General features: G+C 43.5%; 1 protein-coding gene across 13 annotated transcripts in view; it reads right to left on the bottom strand.

Annotated features, from left to right (window-relative positions):
- The window catches only part of dmd (dystrophin), a 1,591,310-nt gene that overhangs the window by 705,241 nt on the left and 865,182 nt on the right, over nucleotides 1-20,887 (bottom strand). For all 13 annotated transcript variants that reach the window (XM_067992781.1, XM_067992785.1, XM_067992782.1 and 10 more), the window contains one exon: nucleotides 1,687-1,884. In XM_067992781.1, coding sequence (XP_067848882.1) covers nucleotides 1,687-1,884 — 198 coding nt within the window. The remainder of the gene's footprint in view (nucleotides 1-1,686; nucleotides 1,885-20,887) is intronic.

The raw sequence follows: 20,887 nt of genomic DNA, 5'->3' as shown, positions 1-20,887 counted from the left end.
GTGTGGAAGACCATTTGTGTCCCATTTCTGAAAGGAAAACCATCATAACGCAATTATTAACGTCAGCACCTGTGAATTATCCAGTCCTCCTGGCCTGTTTAAAAAGAATAGTATTTCACTGTTCACCACTGCGTATTCTAGTTATATCAATAAACATGATGTTATTTTAGTCACAATTATCATATCTTGCAATATACATATTATGGCATTTCTATATGTAATTGCATATACTAATGTAAATGAGAATATGTGTTAAATATCCAACCTTTTAACTTTTTTTAAAAAAAAGATTTATACATTCATACAACTAAGGTTACATTTGAGAGCAATTTCACCCCAAATTTAATTCCAGAAAACAGCAGCTGTACAATTTATGCACTGCTTTCTTACTTTTACTGCTGGATAATGACAATGATGAATGCATTTATGAGGAAATAAATATTCATTAAACTCAAATCAAACATATCTCCTATTTTTCCCATTCTAAAATCTCAGGAATGTACAAGGATCATTTGTAGCTGCAGGAGATTTATTTCAGGAGAGGATGGAACTGTGCCCATGACTGCATCTCATGACAATTTAATAGTTCAGCTAAATTAAACCTAAGGCAATACTTGTGTGTAACCAGAGCAATCAATATCATTAAAGTTGATGTCAGCCATAATCATATCAGATATATGTGGAGGAACAAGTGATTAGTTGTGGACATAAATCAAGAGAAGTGTGTAATGTAAAGAAATTAACGTAAAGCACAGAGGTCAATACTTTTTAGGCCAAGCCAGAGTGAGGGCAAGTACACACCTCGCACAATGGTTAAATACCAGAAAATTAGAAATCATGTGCAGGTCACAAATGCTGTGTTACTATTAAAGGCAAAGGAAAGGACTTGTATTTGTATATAATTACTATAATAAGGGTCTAAGTAGATTAAAAAAAAATCACCTATGTGGCAATTTACAAGGAGCATTCACTCCTTTTTATGATCTATGCAGATGCATAAGGTATAAAACTGCAATAATATTTTTTTGATCTCCATCAGATTACACAGACTCTTAAAGGGATACCCCAGTCTATAATCAACTGAACTTGTGGGAGGGGAAACATAATTAGTGATGGCTGATTTCTATACTGAGATCAGATACTAAAAACTGGATTTTAAAGGTGAAGAATTTCCTATACAAACCACCTAGCAACAGTTGAATAAACAAATCCACGAAAAAAAAATTCAGACAAAGGATTGTGAGAATTTGAAAAGCATTGCCCCAAGACAGCCATAAATGCAAAATCAATTGAGGTGTTTGAGAGGGAAACATACCTACCTTGCAAGAAAAAAGGATATTAAAGGATATAGGGGGAAAGTCAGGGAACTAGGACTATAAAAATAGAGCTGCTATGACTAGCAAAAATAGTGAAGCAGGCTCGATGTGTCGAATGACCTACTCCTGTTCTTATATAATCAGCTTCTCCAGCCAGACATAGCAGAAAGTTTCAAAAGATTTGTACGATGGCTACGGTTGAGATAGTCAAAGACTGGCACAGGCAGCAGAAGTCATTTCTTAATGACAGTCACCTAACAAACATGCTTCAAGGTAACTTTTATTTTAAACTTTTATGATTAATTACTTGCACAATCTTCATATATCCTGGCTCCAGTTAATGATGTTCTCTCACTTCAATATATCCTACCTTTAAACAATCCTCCTGCTTGGAGAAATCTTCAAAGTCCTTGGCTTGAAGCTCTGGGGAGTTGAGCAGAACTTCCACATCACTCACAGCTTGGTGAAGCTGGCGTATCTCTGCCAGGTAGGCGGAAGGCACATAAGAGGTTTCAGGCAGTATCCTTTCAGTCAGCACAGTTACAATGTTCTCTTCGTAAATATTTTGCTGGTGTGAAAATACAATATGATTTTCAACAAAAAAAATCATTGCAACTGAAATCACAAAAATGCATTACCTAAGTGGGCAAAACCTTCAATTCCTGCAAAATCACTTGACCTATTGAAGCTGATAGTACTATTAGTAAATAAAGCATTTCATCTTCCTAAAACGGACATCAAAGATTCCTTTAACATAAATTTACACACAAACAATTTTCTTATTGGAAAGTATGTAAGTCAGTTTCAGTTATGGCACAGTTAGGAAGATAGAATCATACATCAGATTTGAGGATTGTAAACTCAAGGCGCTAACAGATATAACTTTATTGCACCCGTTACATAAATTACTGCAAAAGAGGATATTCCTGTTAAGTGCAAAATCCCAATTATTTATGAGAAATAAATAAATGAATATTTTTGTGGAGTAGAATTTGTTTCCCAATTCAGACTACTTTTTCAAGGAAGCATTGAAGCTAAGGATTTAGTCTGAGCAAAGTTAAGTGTAGCTTGTAAAATTTGTTCAAAGCCTATGCTACGTTGCTTTTTGTAACGTCTCACTTTACCTGCTCTCAGCAAATTCCTGAGTTATCCAGGTACATTTTTCTCTAAATTCACAAGCAACTAAACAGGCTCCATAATAAAGTGAGAATGTGTATTTTTAATGAGTTTATTTATCATCAATCATTATTTTAAATTTGTAAGAAAGTAACTGTCTGAACTGAGTCCAAAGTCAAAAGATCACAATTTTTAAACATTTAGTCAGTCCCGATATTCCCCCCACCTCCCAATTGTTTGGTTGGATAGCTATCTATGTTAAAGTGTGGGGGATTATTAAACCAGGGCAATAATACTCTGTAAAATGAGATTTCAAGACCATGCAAGTCCTGACATTAGCTGTTCAGCTGCACCGATGAAATACATACTTTACAATCTAATCAATGAGTGCATCAGCTTGTTTAACGAAAAATACTCAAAATAAAAAAAGTGGCATGAACAGATAAATGAATCAGGACTGTTATGAAGCAGGATGGAATTGACTGGGAAATTTGTCAAAAACAAATTGAAAAAATACTGTGTAGCCTCATGTATCTTAAAAATGAAACAGATGATACAACATTCTGAGCATGTGCCAAACAGATACAGCTGCAAGCACCTTTTGAGTCTAATGGTGAAAATGGCAGCCATGTCTGCAACAGGTCCAAAGAAAATAAACAATATGTAAAGTAAGGTTCAAATGCCATGCAACTTTTTCCCTCCTAAACAGCCTTGAGAACAACAAATTTTGAGTGGAACATATTAAATACAATTACAACAAAAAATAGTTGAATAAAATTACATATTCTCTGTCAAGAATATAACTAGGCTATTTGTTCTCTGAAGCTAGAATATCTTTTCAAACACTTCCCCCTATTGTGTGAAAATTATTTCAATTTCACTACATTAGAGCTCTCAAACATCACCTTCAATGCCAAAGATAAAGCAATTGGCTCAAAGAACTCATATTTTATCTTAGCAATGTGATACATCCTGTTGACACTGATTTTGACAAAAGAACAAGACAAATAATTAAAGTAATAAGTTATGCATTTACAGAAATCATGGACTACTAATTCTATGATATATAACTACATACTAGAATATGGAACTTTCAAGCGGCTCAAAGATTAAGGTGTTACCTTGTTCGTTAAACAGGAACATAGGAACAGGTGTAGGCCATTCAACCCCTCGAGCCTGTTCCACCAGTCAATGAGATCATGGCTGACCTGTATCCAAACTCCATCCACCTGCCTTGGCTCTATATTCCTTAATACCCTTGGCTAGCAAAAATCTATCGATCTCAGATTTAAAACTATTAATTGAGCTAGCATCTACTGCTTTTTGAGAGAGAGTTCCACACTTTTACCACCCTTTGCGTGAACATGTGTTTCCTAACTTCTCTCCTGTATTGCCTGACTCTGATTTGAAGGTTATGTCCCCCACCATTAGAAAAAGTTTTTCTCTATCCAACCTGTCAATTCCTTTCAAAATCCTAAAAACCTCAAACAGATCAGCCCTTAACCTTCTATATTCCAGGGGATACAAGCCTAGTTTATGTAATCTCTCTTCATAATCTAACCCTTGAAGCCCTGGTAACATTCTAGTGAATCTGCACTGCACTCCTTCCAAGGCCAATATATCCTTTCTAAGGTGTAGTGCCAAGAACTGTACACAGTACTCCAGATGTGGTCTAACCAGGGCTTTGTATAGCTGTAGCAAAACTTCCTCCCCTTTACATTATAGCCTTCTAGTTATAAAGACTAACATTCCATTACTAAGACTCCTAAATCTCTTCGGACTTCCACTGTTCCTAGCTTTTCACTATTTAAAAAATGCTCGGTCTATCTTTTTTGGTCCAAAATGGATGATCTCACACTTACCTGTGTTGAAATCCATCTACCACAGTTTTGCCCACTCACTTCATCTATCAATGTCTCTTTTTAATGTTATGCTCCAGTCTATACGACTTACTCTGCCACCAATCTTTGTGTCATCGGCAAACACACATAAAAAATAAAAGAGCATAAATGGGAAAATACCATTTGGCGCATTAAACTGTTCCTCCAACAGATTCATGTGGAATCGATTCAATCTTGGGGCAGGGATGGAAATAGAGGGGGAAAAAATACGCATATGCTGAATATCTGAAATAAGAACATGGGCTCGATTTTAGCTCCCGCGATCGGGTGCGTTCGTGGCGGGGGGGCTGCGAAAATCGGGGATTCCCAAGGCGGGTCTGCAGCCCGGCTCCAACCCGCCCACTTCCGGGTTCCCTAGTGACGCTCTGACGTGCGCGTGCAGCCCCCGAATGTGGGACTCCCGCCGGCAATTAAAGCCAGCAGGGTGCCACTTAAAGTACTTAAACAGGTACTTCAGGTCGTTTACAGACCTGATTGACCTGATATTTTAGGAGGGGTGGGATTTTGCAATGAACTGAGACTGTTTCCCGCACTGGGGGAAACACTCCCAGTTGAAATGGACGCGTTGCAGCCACCAGCCTGTGGCAGCTGCAAAGGTCCATTTGACAGCTGGGGGGGAGGGAGACCCTCACTCATTGCAGGAGGCCACTCTGTCACTTGGGACAAAGTTTGGCCTCCACCACCCTCCTCCTAACAATAAAATTCACCAACTTGCACACTTACCCCGGGGTCCAGACACATGTACCTACCTTGCGGACCCCCTCAGATGTACATCTTCCGGATGGGGGCCGCCGTAGCTGCAGACATGACCTCCTCGGAGGGCGAACAGCATCACCAGCCTCGCCGTCCACGCCGTCCACCTCTAACACGTGTAGCTCCACAACAGAGTACTGTGACACATCCACCTGCATAGCAGGAGGGAGGGCAACCGCAAAGGAAGATGCGTCGCAGAGGGCACTACCCTCGCCACAGGGTCCACAGACTGAGGCTCAGTTTCCTGGACCTCTCTGAGCAGCAGTGCACATGGAGGCTCAGTGTCACTCGACATGTAGTTGTGGATATCTACAGCCTCCTTCTTGCCGAGCTGCTCCTGGCTGGTCTGAGCACCATCTTCTTACCTGTCGCTGTCAAAGTCACCACTGCCCTCAACAACTTCTCCTCCACATCCTTCCAGGGTGCCACCGGGGACATCGCCAACGTCTCTCAGTTGTCTGCACAAAAGAGCCCTGCAAATACACCTACACCCACTCTGCAGTGACACAATGGGTGGCATCAGTTGTGGGTCTTCATAGTGATCCTCAGGAAAGGGCATTATTGCACAAACCAGAAAAGATTCGCAAAGACGTGGCAGTGGTGGTGATAATATATGTTATATGAGTTGATCAGAAATTAAATGTAAGTAAACACCATGACAAACCCTCAAACACCCTTGTGCATCCCCTTCATGCTCACGACACATTTGCCTTACGCTTCCTACTGCACATATGTGATGCATGCCCTGTGGCTGCAGCACAGGTAGTGGCAGGTTGAGTGAGGCTGACCGTGAAAGAGATGCATGAGAGGGTGAGTATGAGATAGAGCCATGAGATTGTATGAGGATTGGGTTGAGTGGTAGTGGTGGGATGAGTACTGGTGAGGTGAGTAAGTGCAGGTAAGATGAGGATGAGCTTTGAGTGGGTATGAGGGGTGATGTGACAGAGTAGTGTTGGCAGTGCAGAAGGAGATGTGGGATGGGGGCGGTGATGTGGCAGACGGAGTGTAGGGGAATGAGTAAGTGTATTCACTTCGGCTGACCTACTTAGGTGATTGAAGCGCCTCCTGCACTGTATGCAGGTGCGCGATATGTTGGTGGTGCTGGTGACCTCCTCTGCCACCTCGAGCCAGGCCTTCCTGGTGGCAGAGGCAGGCCGCTTCCTCCCGCCTGCCGGGGGGAAGATCTCTGTCCTCCCCCTCCTCCTCACCCCATCCAATGATACCTGGAGTGAGGCATCATTAAACCTGGGAGCAGCCTTCCCCCTGGGCTGCTCCATGCTGTAATTTTTCCTATTTTCTGCAGCATCAGTCAGTGGAGGACTGCCCCTTTAAATAGGGCTCCTCCAGCTGACAGACCTTACTGCGCATGCGCAGTCCGCCCGCCGCGCAGCTTACCAGCGGGAAACCGGAAGCACAGGTAAGTGGCTCCAATTAGCCTGCGATTGCGTGCGGAGCACACTGATTTCACCGGGCACGTTATCCACGCGCCCAGTCGACCCCCCGCTGAGAACCCGCCGCCCTGCTAATATCGAGCCCTGTAAGAAAGCTTGGAAGCTTGCTCCATTCACAACCCATGCATGCCTACCTCAATCATGGACTTCCGTCTCCACACCCTCTCACCCAAAATCTCCAGGCTTTCTTTCAAATCTCCATCTAAGTAACACGGATCTATTAATATCCCTATACACCCAATCCCTTTCTGGACAGGTTTTGTTCAAGCTTATTTTGAAAAGGATCAAAACAGTTCTGATGCAGGTCTTCTACCTGAATGGTAAATACACCTTTCCTCCTTTCAGATGCGGATCTGCTGTGTTTTTGCAGTATTTTCTATTTTATTGCCACCCTGTCATAGACACCACTAATAGAGAACAGCCATCTGGTTATGACTGATAAACACCACTAAATCCATTATTTAAGCAGTGGTGATTGTCAATAATTGAACATGAATGAATACTGCTTGACATTTATTCACATGAAGATGTTATTATTTGTGGTCAAAATGAGTAAAGAACAGATCATAAAACAAAGAGCTCCCCCAATGGCTCTGCAAAAGTTTGTCCACTGAGCAGTTGAACCATACAAACCAGGAAGGTTCAGGTTCAGGTCCAATCCCCAATTGCGCTGAGTTGATCCCAGTTTGGGAAGCTATAGGGCACTACAAATACCACCAATGGCTGAGGGAGGGAAAATGAGGGTTCCTGTTTCTGATGATTATCCCGTAAACTGGATGGAAGTATGCGGGTTAGAAAGGGGAAAATGTTCCCAGGGTTCCTGCTCCCAATCACTATCCTGTGGGCTCTGCTGGAAACGCACATGCTTGGATGTTAGATAAGGACAGGATTGGGCTCAGTTATGCTGACAAATAGCCTTCTAATACTCACAGCTGAAGCTCATACGTAAATAATGGCCACTTAGCCAAGGCAGAAAAGTTTCTGTTGAACTGCACTGAGCAGATAAATACCTTTAGTAGAAGCGACGGAAGAGGAAAAAAGTCTTACAACAATTACTGCATCGCTAAATTATTATGCATTATATGTACTTCGTCCATATACCGTTTCTACAGATTTTCTGAAAGTCTGAAAAAAGTTCCATTGGGTTTCGTTTTGAAGAATGAAAATGGGTCTAGTTCTGTTAGATTTTATACTGCACTGTACAAATTTCATGCAATTACCTTTTGACCTAACTGTTGGCTAATAAAGCATTTTCAATGAATTGTTGTTCTTTCATATTCTTACACGCAGCCAAGGCAAGCTCCACTAAGAGCATAGGCAATCTCCACGAAGAGCATGAGCTCTTGTCAGGCTGAATCTTCGCCTCTGATGTGGAATGCAAGATGGTTGAACTCCTAGACATCTGCGCAGCTTTCTTTTACAAATGAGAGCCTATAAAATACAAGACTTCAAAGGGCTTTCCTATCCTCAAGTTATATTTTCATAATTAGTTGTGCAGGGTGAAGGGGGCAAATCTAGTACTTCATCCACGTTATCGCAATAGTCTTCTTTGAATTACTGGCCGAACTGTGAAAACCAGGCTTAGCAGATGCACATTTCTTTGATCACTTTGAGCAGGGTCACCAGACTCAGAGACAATGTTACAAGATTGAAGATGTGAGACAACAAAGGTTAGTCAAAGTGAAAAGAGAAATGAGTAGGTGATCTCTACACCTGCTACAATGCTGAAGCCTACCTAAAGAATGTCGATAAGCATTGGAGTGTACATAAAATTTGATGAGAATTTTATCTACTGTGTGCCCAAAAGAGAACAGCATTAAAAATACAGATAAAAATTGTGCATCACAAAAGTCCTAAATCAAGTGTGTTGCTATAACTAAGTGGCTATAGAATCATAGAGTTGTACAGCACAGGAGACCATTCAGCCCATCCTGCCTGTACTTGTTCTTTGAAAAAGCTATCCAATTAGTCCCACTCCCTCACTCTTCCCCATGGTCCTACAAATATTTCCTTTTCAAGTATTTATCCAAATCCCTTTTGAAAGTTACCAATCAATCTGCTTCTACCATCCTTTCAGGCAGTGGATTCTAGATCATAACAACTCATTGAGTAAAAGAATTTCTTCTCATCTCGCCTCTGGTTCTTTTGCCAATTACGTTAAATTTGTGTCCTCCGGTTATCGGCCCTAACCCTTTCCAGTGGAAACAGTTTCCTTATTTACTCTATCAAAACCCTTCAAAATTTTGAATACTTCCATTAAATCTCCCCTTAACCTTCTCTGCAATAAGGAGAACAACCCCAGCTTCCCTAGTCTCTCCACATAACTGAAGTCCCTCATGCTTGGTACCATTCTAGTAAATCTCCTCTGCACCCCCTCCAAGGGTGCAAGAAGTTGTGTAATGAAAAATAAATTCAGCAAAAATAAATAATTTGGGATAAAAGTTGATTTGAAAAAATAGCAAACTCCCAAAATTAAAATGATAATTGTATAAAGGGAATCCCTAAAAAAATATTCTAGATTCTTTCATTCTTTTATCTGATCTTAAAATAGCAGGCACTAATGAGGAAGAATCCTGGCATTTTTGAGAGTTGCAGTTCCATTGCAATCAGAAATGGTGAGAGAAGGGGATGTCAAAGGATAAGGATAGGTCAAATCAACAATATCAAGCAAAATTGAAAACAAATCAATGATAAAAGTTTATAGTGACTTGATCTGTCATTCTATACCACTTTACAGTGCGACTACTTAAAAAAAAAGAAATGTTAGTCGTTTAACCTCAGTTTTATAACATAGTTACCACTCACTCAGATGCTCTAAAACAAGAATGTGGGGAAAGATCATTAATGTGAAGCAAATGCTCATTTTCTTCTACAAAAAAAGTAATTTTTCTTGAAATTCTGTTAAAAAAGTCAGTAATGTTAGCTCAAATATTACACACACCCAGAAAAGTCAGATTACTCTGTGATGGAGATTTAAACCTTACACAATGCAGATCAGAACCCATGTAGCTGTAAAATGCAGATGAGTGAATTGTACATTTTTTTTTTGTATGTAACATTTTCCTCAAATGTATTATTTTGTAGGTCTTTATATAAATGAACAGGAAAATAGAAATATAGTGAAGCATCACAAATGTTCCTTTGAAAGATTTTTTTTCACTTTCTATCTTGATATTTGATATGAATTATCACAATCAATATCACAACAAGGACAAGTATAAACTATAATTTAACAAATGAAAAGTGACTGTTTGCCATTTCTTTTCAAAAACAGGGAAAGCTAACCCCAGTGTTATCCAATTAAAGTGAACTATGATGTGGTGAAATTTCATTTCTTGTAAAATAAAAACTGCAAGGCTCCAATTTACTTTCCATGTAATCAAATTCAATAATACTCATGTACAATTACTCACTGCTTGCAGTGGAAACCTGAGTTCTATTCTTTTATTGTTTAGCCCATTAAAAAGAACAAAAAGGTCAACTGAAACCAATACCTTCATTCATAATGAAAGCCTAGAAATGACTGTTGGCGATATCAGCAATGAAACGTTTGATGCATTGGTAAGATATTCCTCTGTCCATCACTGTAATGCAGGCATTAACCCGTTCATTTTAAATTGGTTACCATCTCCACTAAGACAGCAGACAAACGAATGTCATACAAGCCCGTTATGCTTTCATCCATAATATCCCCAACAGCAATTTGTAAAGAACTTGCATTTGTACAGTACTTTTCAAGATCTCAGGGCATCCCCGAAGTACAATGAAGTATGGTCGCTGTTTTAAGGTAGAGAAACAGGGTAGCCAATTTGCGAACAGCAAGGTCCCACAAACAGCAATGAGATAATGACCAGATAATTGGTTTGTAGTGATGTCGACTGCGAGGTAATATTGACCAGGGATAATGCCATGGGATCTTTCACAACTGTCTAAGAGGGCAGGCAGGGCCTCAGTTTAACATCTCATCCCAAAGACGGCACCTCCGAGAGTGCAGTATGCTCCCAGTACTGCACTGCAGCGTCAGTCCTAGCTTATGTGCTCAAGTATCTGGAGTGAGACTTGAACCCATCACCTTCTGACTATGAGGCGAGAGTATTACTACTTAGCCAAGGCCTAAACTTATTTCAGGTCTATAGTTCTTTTCAGGTCAGGAACCAACCCAAAGCAATGAAGAATGCATAAACTTCTTTGGACTGGAATATCTAGAAACCATTCTTTGAATTATTGTCAAGAATGTAGCAGCCAGACTTGCACTTCGCCATTTCCAAGTGTGAGTCAGAAGAACTCAAAACAGCAGGTGCCTGATATTGTGACATTTTGTTTGAGCAAACAAGATTCACAATGAAAGGGTTACACTTTATTCCATATGTAACACAGCAGGGAACAGGATGCTAAGTAAGAATCAAAGCATTAACTATAGTTAGGTTTTACTACAAATGATGAAATTAAGTCAGATTTAGTTCATTAACCACAAGTGCTGGGAACTCTCTAAAATAGCAGCCATTGCAAAGAACAGCAGCTGCAAAATAATTTGCATTTACATAGTGCTTTTAATCTACAAGAACATCCCAAGGCATTTCACAAAGGTGTGAGGAAAATGCACCAAAGGAGGAGAGTTAGGAAAGGTGACCGAAAGTTTGGTCAAAGACATGGGATTTAAGGAGAAGTGAGTGGAAAGGTGGAGGGGATTAGGTCGAGAATTTCAGACAATGGGACCGAGGTAGATGGAAGCCCAGCAGCCAATGATAAGGCGAAGGGAGTGCTCAAGACGTCAGAGAAACAGAGAGATCAGGGGAGGGCGGGTTGTAGGACTGGAGGAGGTTGCAGAGATAGGGAGGGGTGGGGCCATGAAGGGATTTGAACACAAGAAAGAGAATGCTAAATTTGAAGCATTGGGGGACCAGGAGCCAATATAGGTCAGCGAGTACAGGGAAGATAGGTGATCAAGACTTGATATAGGATAGCAAATGGGCAGCAGAGTTTTGAGCTGAAGTTTATGGAGGGTGAAGGATGGTAGGCCTGCCAAGAGAGCAGGCTGGAGGTGACAAAGGCATAGATGAGGGTTGCAGAGGTAGATGAGCTGAGGTAGTACAGAGGCCTGTAATATTACAGTAGTGGAAGTAAAGAAAGACTTTGCTTTTATATAGCACCTTTCATGACCTCGGGATCTCTCAAAGCTTTTCACAGTAAATTAAATACTTTTAAATGTAGTCACTGTTGTAATGTAGGCAAATGCGTCAGCCATTCTGTGCACAGCAAGGTCTCGCAATATAACCAGATATCCTGTTTTTGGCAGTGATGGTTGAGGGATAAATGTTAGCCAGAACACTAGGAGAACTCCCCTGCTCTTCTTCAAAAAGTGCCGTGGGATCCTTTATGTACAACCAAGAGGGTAGATGAGGCCTTGATTTAATGTCTCATCGGAAAGCTTTTTGTCGTGTAAAATTCTACTCCATTTTATTTAGTCTAATTTAAGTCAAAGTTTAGGTGAAAAAAGGCAAGCAGGCAGTCTTTGTGACGGAGAGGATATGCAATTGGAAGCTCAGCTTGGGGTTGAACAGGAACACCCAGAGTACTAACAGCCTGGATCAACCTTCAATAGTGGCCAGTAAATGACTAGGGTACCAAGTTTGTGGCAGGGATGAAAACAATGGCTTTAGTCTTTCTGAGGTTTAGCTGGATTAAGTTAGGACTCTTCCAGGATTGGATGTCAGACAAGCAGTCTGACAGCACAGAGACAGTGAGGGGATCAAGAGAGATGACAGAAAGATAGAGCTGGGGGTATATGTGGAAGCTGACCCCATATTTGTGGACGGTGTTACCAAAGGACAGCATGTAAATAAGGAAATGAAGGAATGCTAAATTAAGCCTAATTTTAATGACAGGAAATTTAAGTTGCTCAAATAAACTTTTCAAATTAAATTTCTAAAAAAAATTAAATAAGTTCTATTTGGAACAAACATGAATATGATTAAGCATCATATTTAACTGATGTATTTAAATAGAGTGTGGAGTCATATATTATTATGCTAAAATTAACATATCATCAAAGCCAATACCTCAAATTAAATACATTTGAGAATTTGTAAATTTGCAACCCCATATACCGTCCGCAGAGACCTAACATGGGCTGGAAATAACATTCCAGGTGCTTTTCTAAAATCAGATGGAATTAGGGCAACCTTCATTCACTTAAACAGACACATTCAGAATTATATTCAATACCAATACCAAAAATTGACATCAATAAATTGCTGAAGCTGCTCTTCCAGGCAAAATCCTGGCCAGTATAAAAGAACTTAATACAGTCCTACAACAACAAAAAAATCAACAAAACAAATATGTTCTACTGTGGAATAAGTTTAAAAGACAATTTTAGAAAAACAATTAAATTGTTATCTTTAACATCACAAGTATGGAGACATTTTAAAAGATCTGCAGTTGCCAAACCACACCTGTGGTATAAAGCGTACTGCCCTGCGAAGAATAGGAACATTACATTTCACTAATTTTCTTCCTCCTCTGAAGGCACTGGGGTAAGATTCAACAGGCACAGGTGGCCCTCACCAAATGATCAGATCATTCTTCATGCATAAACTCTGTGTCGGTACGATATTTGAATGTGAAGGATATCACAGTGAGTCCAATCTCCCTAAATATGCACTTAGCAGCAGTATCACCAGATAGCCATAATGAGTAATAACCCTGGCCCAGGAATTGTTTAATTCTAGGCAATGATTTATATAATATGATTTAGAACAAGATTTGTCTTATGCTCTGGATTTTAAAGGCAAATGAGAATATTTAAGGATGGTGCAAGAGTTCCCATCTACAACATCCTGAAGAAATCAGAATTATTGGAAACCAAACATGAATAAATATTTTGCTGGAGGTGACCTTAAGATTCACAGATCCTCCTCCCATCTTGATTAAAGCAGGACACTACACTTAAGGTACGACAGAGTGGGAGAATGTGGGGTTGGATCTGCAATTCTGGATGTAGTGAGTTTTCAGTGTTCTGTGATGTGGAAGGGTATCTAAAGAAATAAAACTTCTAAAATGGGGAAAGAACAACACCAAGCTTTGTTTATTGTTCAGTTTAAAGCTGATGGTCAGCTTAAGAGTGGCATTGATGGGCCGGTCATCTGCCTACCTCTACATAGAATTACACAGAATGTACAGCACAGAAACTGGCCATTCGGCCCAACAGGTCCATGCCAGTGCTTATGCTCCACACGAGCCTCCTCCCTCCCTATTTCATCTAACCCCTTTCAGCATATCCTTCTATTCCTTTCTCCCACATAGCTTCCACTTAAATGCCAATTACACACCCATTCTACAAATTTATTAATGTCTTCCTGTATTTTGTCGCAGTACTCCTCGGTATTAACCATACCCCCCAATTCGGTGTCATACACAAATTTTGAAATTGTACTTCCAATTCTCGAGTCCCAATTGGTTTTTGCAAATGGTGAACAACAGTGGTCCTGGCACCGATCCTGTGGAACACCACTTCCCACCTTTTGCCAGTCTGAGTAACTACATTTAACCCCTACTCTCTGTTTTCTGTTTTGTAGCCAGCTTGCTATCCATTCTGCTACTTATCCTCGGACTCCACATGCTCTGACCTTAGTTATGAGTCTACTATGCGGTAACTTATCAAAGGCCTTTTGAAAATCCAAATATGTTACACCTACTGCATTAGCCTTGTCTATCGTTTCTGTTACTACTTCAAAAGAATTCAATAAGGTTGGTCAAGCATGACTTTCCCTTTTGAAACCCATGCTGACTATTCTTTATTATACACCTGAGGTCTCCAGGCCAAGGAAAGATGTAAATTACGGGGGAAACTAAAAAGGAAGATAAAAATAACTTTAAAAAGGTCAGTAACACTACAAATGATAAAAAAATGAACGACAGATATGACCCAAGGAACAATTTAATATTTGATGAATTTACAGAGAAAGTTAAAAATCATAGCCCTAACGAGTTCCTTAAACTTATTTATGTAATATAATTCTGTGGCTCTCTGGTAGAAAAATTGTATACTATCAATAGGTCTTTAGCGCACAAAACATGGAGAAAACATAAACCACAATAGGAACAGAAAGCATTGCTCCCACCTGCAGTGTATGACTTAAACCTTTCATAAACCAGACTAAAATGATCAACCTCTGACTTCATTGCTCAACAGTTATGTAGTTGGATACTGCAACAAAAAGCCTTTGTCTACATATACACCACTAATTTCTGCAGGGGTCCTCTCAATCATCTGCTGTAACTTCAGTGGAAAATATACTCTTGGGATATGGGGTAGTTAGTTTGATTGACATTTATGAATGAATGGATAGGGTAGGAGTCGGAGGCCCTACCATTACAATTCCTGTGAATTCTCAAAGTATAGGATAAGAGACATACAAAGGGGGCTCAATTTTGAAATGGTGGCTGGTTGGCAGCGTTGGGGGGCGGAGGGGGGGTTGAAAGTGCATGTGGCAAGTCCGAATAAAAAAAGCTACCTGTTCTGATGCAATCGCAGTGATATTGATGTTGATTAGAGTTCTTTGCGGGTTTCATGCCACAGGAGCTGCAACGCCGAGGGTCGGGGGGGAAAGAGAAAGAGCGAGACATCATCCGGCGCTGAAACAGAGAACGGAGGACACTGAAGATGGAGGGAAGAGTGGAAGATCGGGGGGGGGTTAAGAGTGGAAGATCGGGGGGGGGTAAGAGTGGAAGATCGGGGGGGGGGGTAAGAGTGGAAGATCGGGGGGGGGGATAAGAGTGGAAGATCGGGGGGGGGGGGTAAGAGTGGAAGATCGGGGGGGTTAAGAGTGGAAGATCGGGGGGGGGGGGTAAGAGTGGAAGATCGGGGGGGGTAAGAGTGGAAGATCGGGGGGGGGTAAGGGTGGAAGATCGGGGGGGGGTAAGAGTGGAAGATCGGGGGGGGGATAAGAGTGGAAGATCAGGGGGGGGGATAAGAGTGGAAGATCGGGGGGGGGGGTAAGAGTGGAAAATCGGGGGGGGGGGAAGAGTGGAAGATCGGGGGGGTAAGAGTGGAAGATGGGGGGGTGTAAGAGTGGAAGATCGGGGGGGTGGGGTAAGAGTGGAAGATCGGGGGGGGGGGGAAGAGTGGAAGATCGGGGGGGGTAAGAGTGGAAGATCGGGGGGGGTAAGAGTGGAAGATCGGGGGGGGGTAAGAGTGGAAGATCGGGGGGGGTAAGAGTGGAAGATCGGGGGGGGGTAAGAGTGGAAGATCGGGGGGGGGGTAAGAGTGGAAGATCGGGGGGGGGGGTAAGAGTGGAAGATCGGGGGGGCAAGAGTGGAAGATCGGGGGGGCAAGAGTGGAAGATCGGGGGGGCAACAGTGGAAGATCGGGGGGGCAAGAGTGGAAGATCGGGGGGGGTAAGAGTGGAAGATCGGGGGGTAAGAGTGGAAGATCGGGGGGGTAAGAGTGGAAGATCGGGGGGTAAGAGTGGAAGATCGGGGGGGGGCAAGAGTGGAAGATCGGGGGGGGTAAGAGTGGAAGATCGGGGGGGGGTAAGATTGGAAGATCGGGGGGGGGGGTAAGAGTGGAAGATCGGGGGGGGGGTAAGAGTGGAAGATCGGGGGGGGGGGGTAAGAGTGGAAGATCGGGGGGGGGGTAAGAGTGGAAGATCGGGGGGGCAAGAGTGGAAGATCGGGGGGGCAAGAGTGGAAGATCGGGGGGGCAACAGTGGAAGATCGGGGGGGCAAGAGTGGAAGATCGGGGGGGGTAAGAGTGGAAGATCGGGGGGTAAGAGTGGAAGATCGGGGGGGGTAAGAGTGGAAGATCGGGGGGGGGCAAGAGTGGAAGATCGGGGGGAGTAAGAGTGGAAGATCGGGGGGAGTAAGAGTGGAAGATCGGGGGGGGTAAGAGTGGAAGATCGGGGGGGGGCAAGAGTGGAAGATCGGGGGGGGGCAAGAGTGGAAGATCGGGGGGAGTAAGAGTGGAAGATCGGGGGGAGTAAGAGTGGAAGATCGGGGGGGGGTAAGAGTGGAAGATCGGGGTGGAAAAGAGTGGAAGATCGGAGTGGAAAAGAGAGGAAGATCGGGGTGGAAAAGAATGGAAGATCGGGGTGGAAAAGAATGGAAGATCGGGGTGGAAAAGAATGGAAGATCGGGGTGGAAAAGTATGGAAGATCGGGGTGGAAAAGAATGGACGATCGGGTGGAAAAGAATGGAAGATCGGGTGGAAAAGAATGGAAGATCGGGGTGGAAAAGAATGGAAGATCGGGTGGAAAAGAGTGGAAGATCGGGGTGGAAAAGAGTGGAAGATCGGGGGGAGTAAGAGTGGAAGATCGGGGGGGGGTAAGAGTGGAAGATCGGGGTGGAAAAGAGTGGAAGATCGGAGTGGAAAAGAGAGGAAGATCGGGGTGGAAAAGAATGGAAGATCGGGTGGAAAAGAATGGAAGATCGGGGTGGAAAAGAATGGAAGATCGGGGTGGAAAAGAATGGAAGATCGGGGTGGAAAAGAATGGAAGATCGGGGTGGAAAAGTATGGAAGATCGGGGTGGAAAAGAATGGACGATCGGGTGGAAAAGAATGGAAGATCGGGTGGAAAAGAATGGAAGATCGGGGTGGAAAAGAATGGAAGATCGGGTGGAAAAGAGTGGAAGATCGGGGTGGAAAAGAGTGGAAGATCGGGGGGAGTAAGAGTGGAAGATCGGGGGGGGGTAAGAGTGGAAGATCGGGGTGGAAAAGAGTGGAAGATCGGAGTGGAAAAGAGAGGAAGATCGGGGTGGAAAAGAATGGAAGATCGGGTGGAAAAGAATGGAAGATCGGGGTGGAAAAGAATGGAAGATCGGGGTGGAAAAGAGTGGAAGATCGGGGTGGAAAAGAATGGAAGATCGGGGCGGAAAAGAGTGGAAGATCGGGGTGGAAAAGAATGGAAGATCGGGGTGGAAAAGAGTGGAAGATCGGGGTGGAAAAGAGTGGAAGATCGGGGTGGAAAAGAATGGAAGATCGGGGTGGAAAAGAATGGAAGATCGGGGTGGAAAAGAGTGGAAGATCGGGTGGAAAAGAATGGAAGATCGGGTGGAAAAGAGTGGAAGATCGGGTGGAAAAGAGTGGAAGATCGGGGTGGAAAAGAGTGGAAGATCGGGGTGGAAAAGAGTGGAAGATCGGGGTGGAAAAGAGTGGAAGATCGGGGTGGAAAAGAATGGAAGATCGGAGTGGAAAAGAATGGAAGATCGGGGTGGAAAAGAGTGGAAGATCGGGTGGAAAAGAATGGAAGATCGGGTGGAAAAGAGTGGAAGATCGGGGTGGAAAAGAATGGAAGATCGGGTGGAAAAGAATGGAAGATCGGGTGGAAAAGAATGGAAGATCGGGTGGAAAAGAATGGAAGATCGGGGTGGAAAAGAGTGGAAGATCGGGTGGAAAAGAATGGAAGATCGGGTGGAAAAGAATGGAAGATCGGGTGGAAAAGAATGGAAGATCGGGTGGAAAAGAATGGAAGATCGGGGTGGAAAAGAATGGAAGATCGGGGTGGAAAAGAATGGAAGATCGGGGTGGAAAAGAATGGAAGATCGGGGTGGAAAAGAATGGAAGATCGGGTGGAAAAGAGTGGAAGATCGGGTGGAAAAGAGTGGAAGATCGGGTGGAAAAGAATGGAAGATCGGAGTGGAAAAGAATGGAAGATCGGGGTGGAAAAGAGTGGAAGATCGGGGTGGAAAAGAATGGAAGATCGGGGTGGAAAAGAATGGAAGATCGGGTGGAAAAGAGTGGAAGATCGGGTGGAAAAGAGTGGAAGATCGGGTGGAAAAGATTGGAAGATCGGAGTGGAAAAGAATGGAAGATCGGGGTGGAAAAGAATGGAAGATCGGGGTGGAAAAGAGTGGAAGATCGGGGTGGAAAAGAGTGGAAGATCTGGGTGGAAAAGAATGGAAGATCGGGGTGGAAAAGAATGGAAGATCGGGTGGAAAAGAGTGGAAGATCGGGTGGAAAAGAGTGGAAGATCGGGTGGAAAAGAATGGAAGATCGGAGTGGAAAAGAATGGAAGATCGGGGTGGAAAAGAATGGAAGATCGGGGTGGAAAAGAGTGGAAGATCGGGGTGGAAAAGAGTGGAAGATCGGGGTGGAAAAGAATGGAAGATCGGGGTGGAAAAGAGTGGAAGATCGGGGTGGAAAAGAGTGGAAGATCGGAGTGGAAAAGAGTGGAAGATCGGGTGGAAAAGAGTGGAAGATCGGGTGGAAAAGAGTGGAAGATCGGGGTGGAAAAGAATGGAAGATCGGGTGGAAAAGAGTGGAAGATCGGGGTGGAAAAGAATGGAAGATCGGGGTGGAAAAGAGTGGAAGATCGGAGTGGAAAAGAGTGGAAGATCGGGTGGAAAAGAATGGAAGATCGGGTGGAAAAGAGTGGAAGATCGGGTGGAAAAGAGTGGAAGATCGGGTGGAAAAGAATGGAAGATCGGAGTGGAAAAGAATGGAAGATCGGGGTGGAAAAGAATGGAAGATCGGGGTGGAAAAGAGTGGAAGATCGGGGTGGAAAAGAATGGAAGATCGGGGTGGAAAAGAGTGGAAGATCGGGGGGTAAGAGTGGAAGATCGGAGTGGAAAAGAGTGGAAGATCGGGTGGAAAAGAGTGGAAGATCGGGTGGAAAAGAGTGGAAGATCGGGGTGGAAAAGAATGGAAGATCGGGTGGAAAAGAGTGGAAGATCGGGGTGGAAAAGAATGGAAGATCGGGTGGAAAAGAATGGAAGATCGGGTGGAAAAGAGTGGAAGATCGGGGTGGAAAAGAATGGAAGATCGGGGTGGAAAAGAATGGAAGATCGGGGTGGAAAAGAATGGAAGATCGGGGTGGAAAAGAGTGGAAGATCGGGGTGGAAAAGAGTGGAAGATCGGGGTGGAAAAGAGTGGAAGATCGGGGTGGAAAAGAATGGAAGATCGGGGTGGAAAAGAGTGGAAGATCGGTGTGGAAAAGAATGGAAGATCGGGTGGAAAAGAATGGAAGATCGGGTGGAAAAGAATGGAAGATCGGGGTGGAAAAGAATGGAAGATCGGGTGGAAAAGAATGGAAGATCGGGGTGGAAAAGAATGGAAGATCGGGGTGGAAAAGAGTGGAAGATCGGGGTGGAAAAGAATGGAAGATCGGGTGGAAAAGAATGGAAGATCGGGGTGGAAAAGAATGGAAGATCGGGGTGGAAAAGAATGGAAGATCGGGGTGGAAAAGAGTGGAAGATCGGTGTGGAAAAGAATGGAAGATCGGGTGGAAAAGAATGGAAGATCGGGGTGGAAAAGAGTGGAAGATCGGGTGGAAAAGAGTGGAAGATCGGGTGGAAAAGAGTGGAAGATCGGAGTGGAAAAGAGTGGAAGATCGGGTGGAAAAGAGTGGAAGATCGGGTGGAAAAGAGTGGAAGATCGGGGTGGAAAAGAGTGGAAGATCGGGTGGAAAAGAGTGGAAGATCGGGTGGAAAAGAGTGGAAGATCGGGTGGAAAAGAGTGGAAGATCGGGGTGGAAAAGAGTGGAAGATCGGGGTGGAAAAGAGTGGAAGATCGGGTGGAAAAGAGTGGAAGATCGGGTGGAAAAGAATGGAAGATCGGGGTGGAAAAGAGTGGAAGATCGGGTGGAAAAGAGTGGAAGATCGGGTGGAAAAGAGTGGAAGATCGGGTGGAAAAGAGTGGAAGATCGGGTGGAAAAGAATGGAAGATCGGGTGGAAAAGAGTGGAAGATCGGGGTGGAAAAGAGTGGAAGATCGGGTGGAAAAGAGTGGAAGATCGGGTGGAAAAGAGTGGAAGATCGGGGTGGAAAAGAGTGGAAGATCGGGTGGAAAAGAGTGGAAGATCGGGTGGAAAAGAGTGGAAGATCGGGTGGAAAAGAGTGGAAGATCGGGGTGGAAAAGAGTGGAAGATCGGGGTGGAAAAGAGTGGAAGATCGGGTGGAAAAGAGTGGAAGATCGGGGTGGAAAAGAGTGGAAGATCGGGTGGAAAAGAGTGGAAGATCGGGGTGGAAAAGAGTGGAAGATCGGGTGGAAAAGAGTGGAAGATCGGGTGGAAAAGAGTGGAAGATCGGGGTGGAAAAGAGTGGAAGATCGGGTGGAAAAGAGTGGAAGATCGGGGTGGAAAAGAGTGGAAGATCGGGTGGAAAAGAGTGGAAGATCGGGTGGAAAAGAGTGGAAGATCGGGGTGGAAAAGAATGGAAGATCGGGTGGAAAAGAATGGAAGATCGGGTGGAAAAGAGTGGAAGATCGGGTGGAAAAGAGTGGAAGATCGGGGTGGAAAAGAATGGAAGATCGGGTGGAAAAGAGTGGAAGATCGGGTGGAAAAGAGTGGAAGATCGGGTGGAAAAGAGTGGAAGATCGGGGTGGAAAAGAATGGAAGATCGGGTGGAAAAGAGTGG

This window comes from Heptranchias perlo, chromosome 11, assembly GCF_035084215.1.
Source record: "Heptranchias perlo isolate sHepPer1 chromosome 11, sHepPer1.hap1, whole genome shotgun sequence".
NCBI lineage: Eukaryota > Metazoa > Chordata > Chondrichthyes > Hexanchiformes > Hexanchidae > Heptranchias > Heptranchias perlo.
Note: the sequence above shows the minus strand (reverse complement) of the source record. Positions and strands in the feature narration are given on the sequence as shown.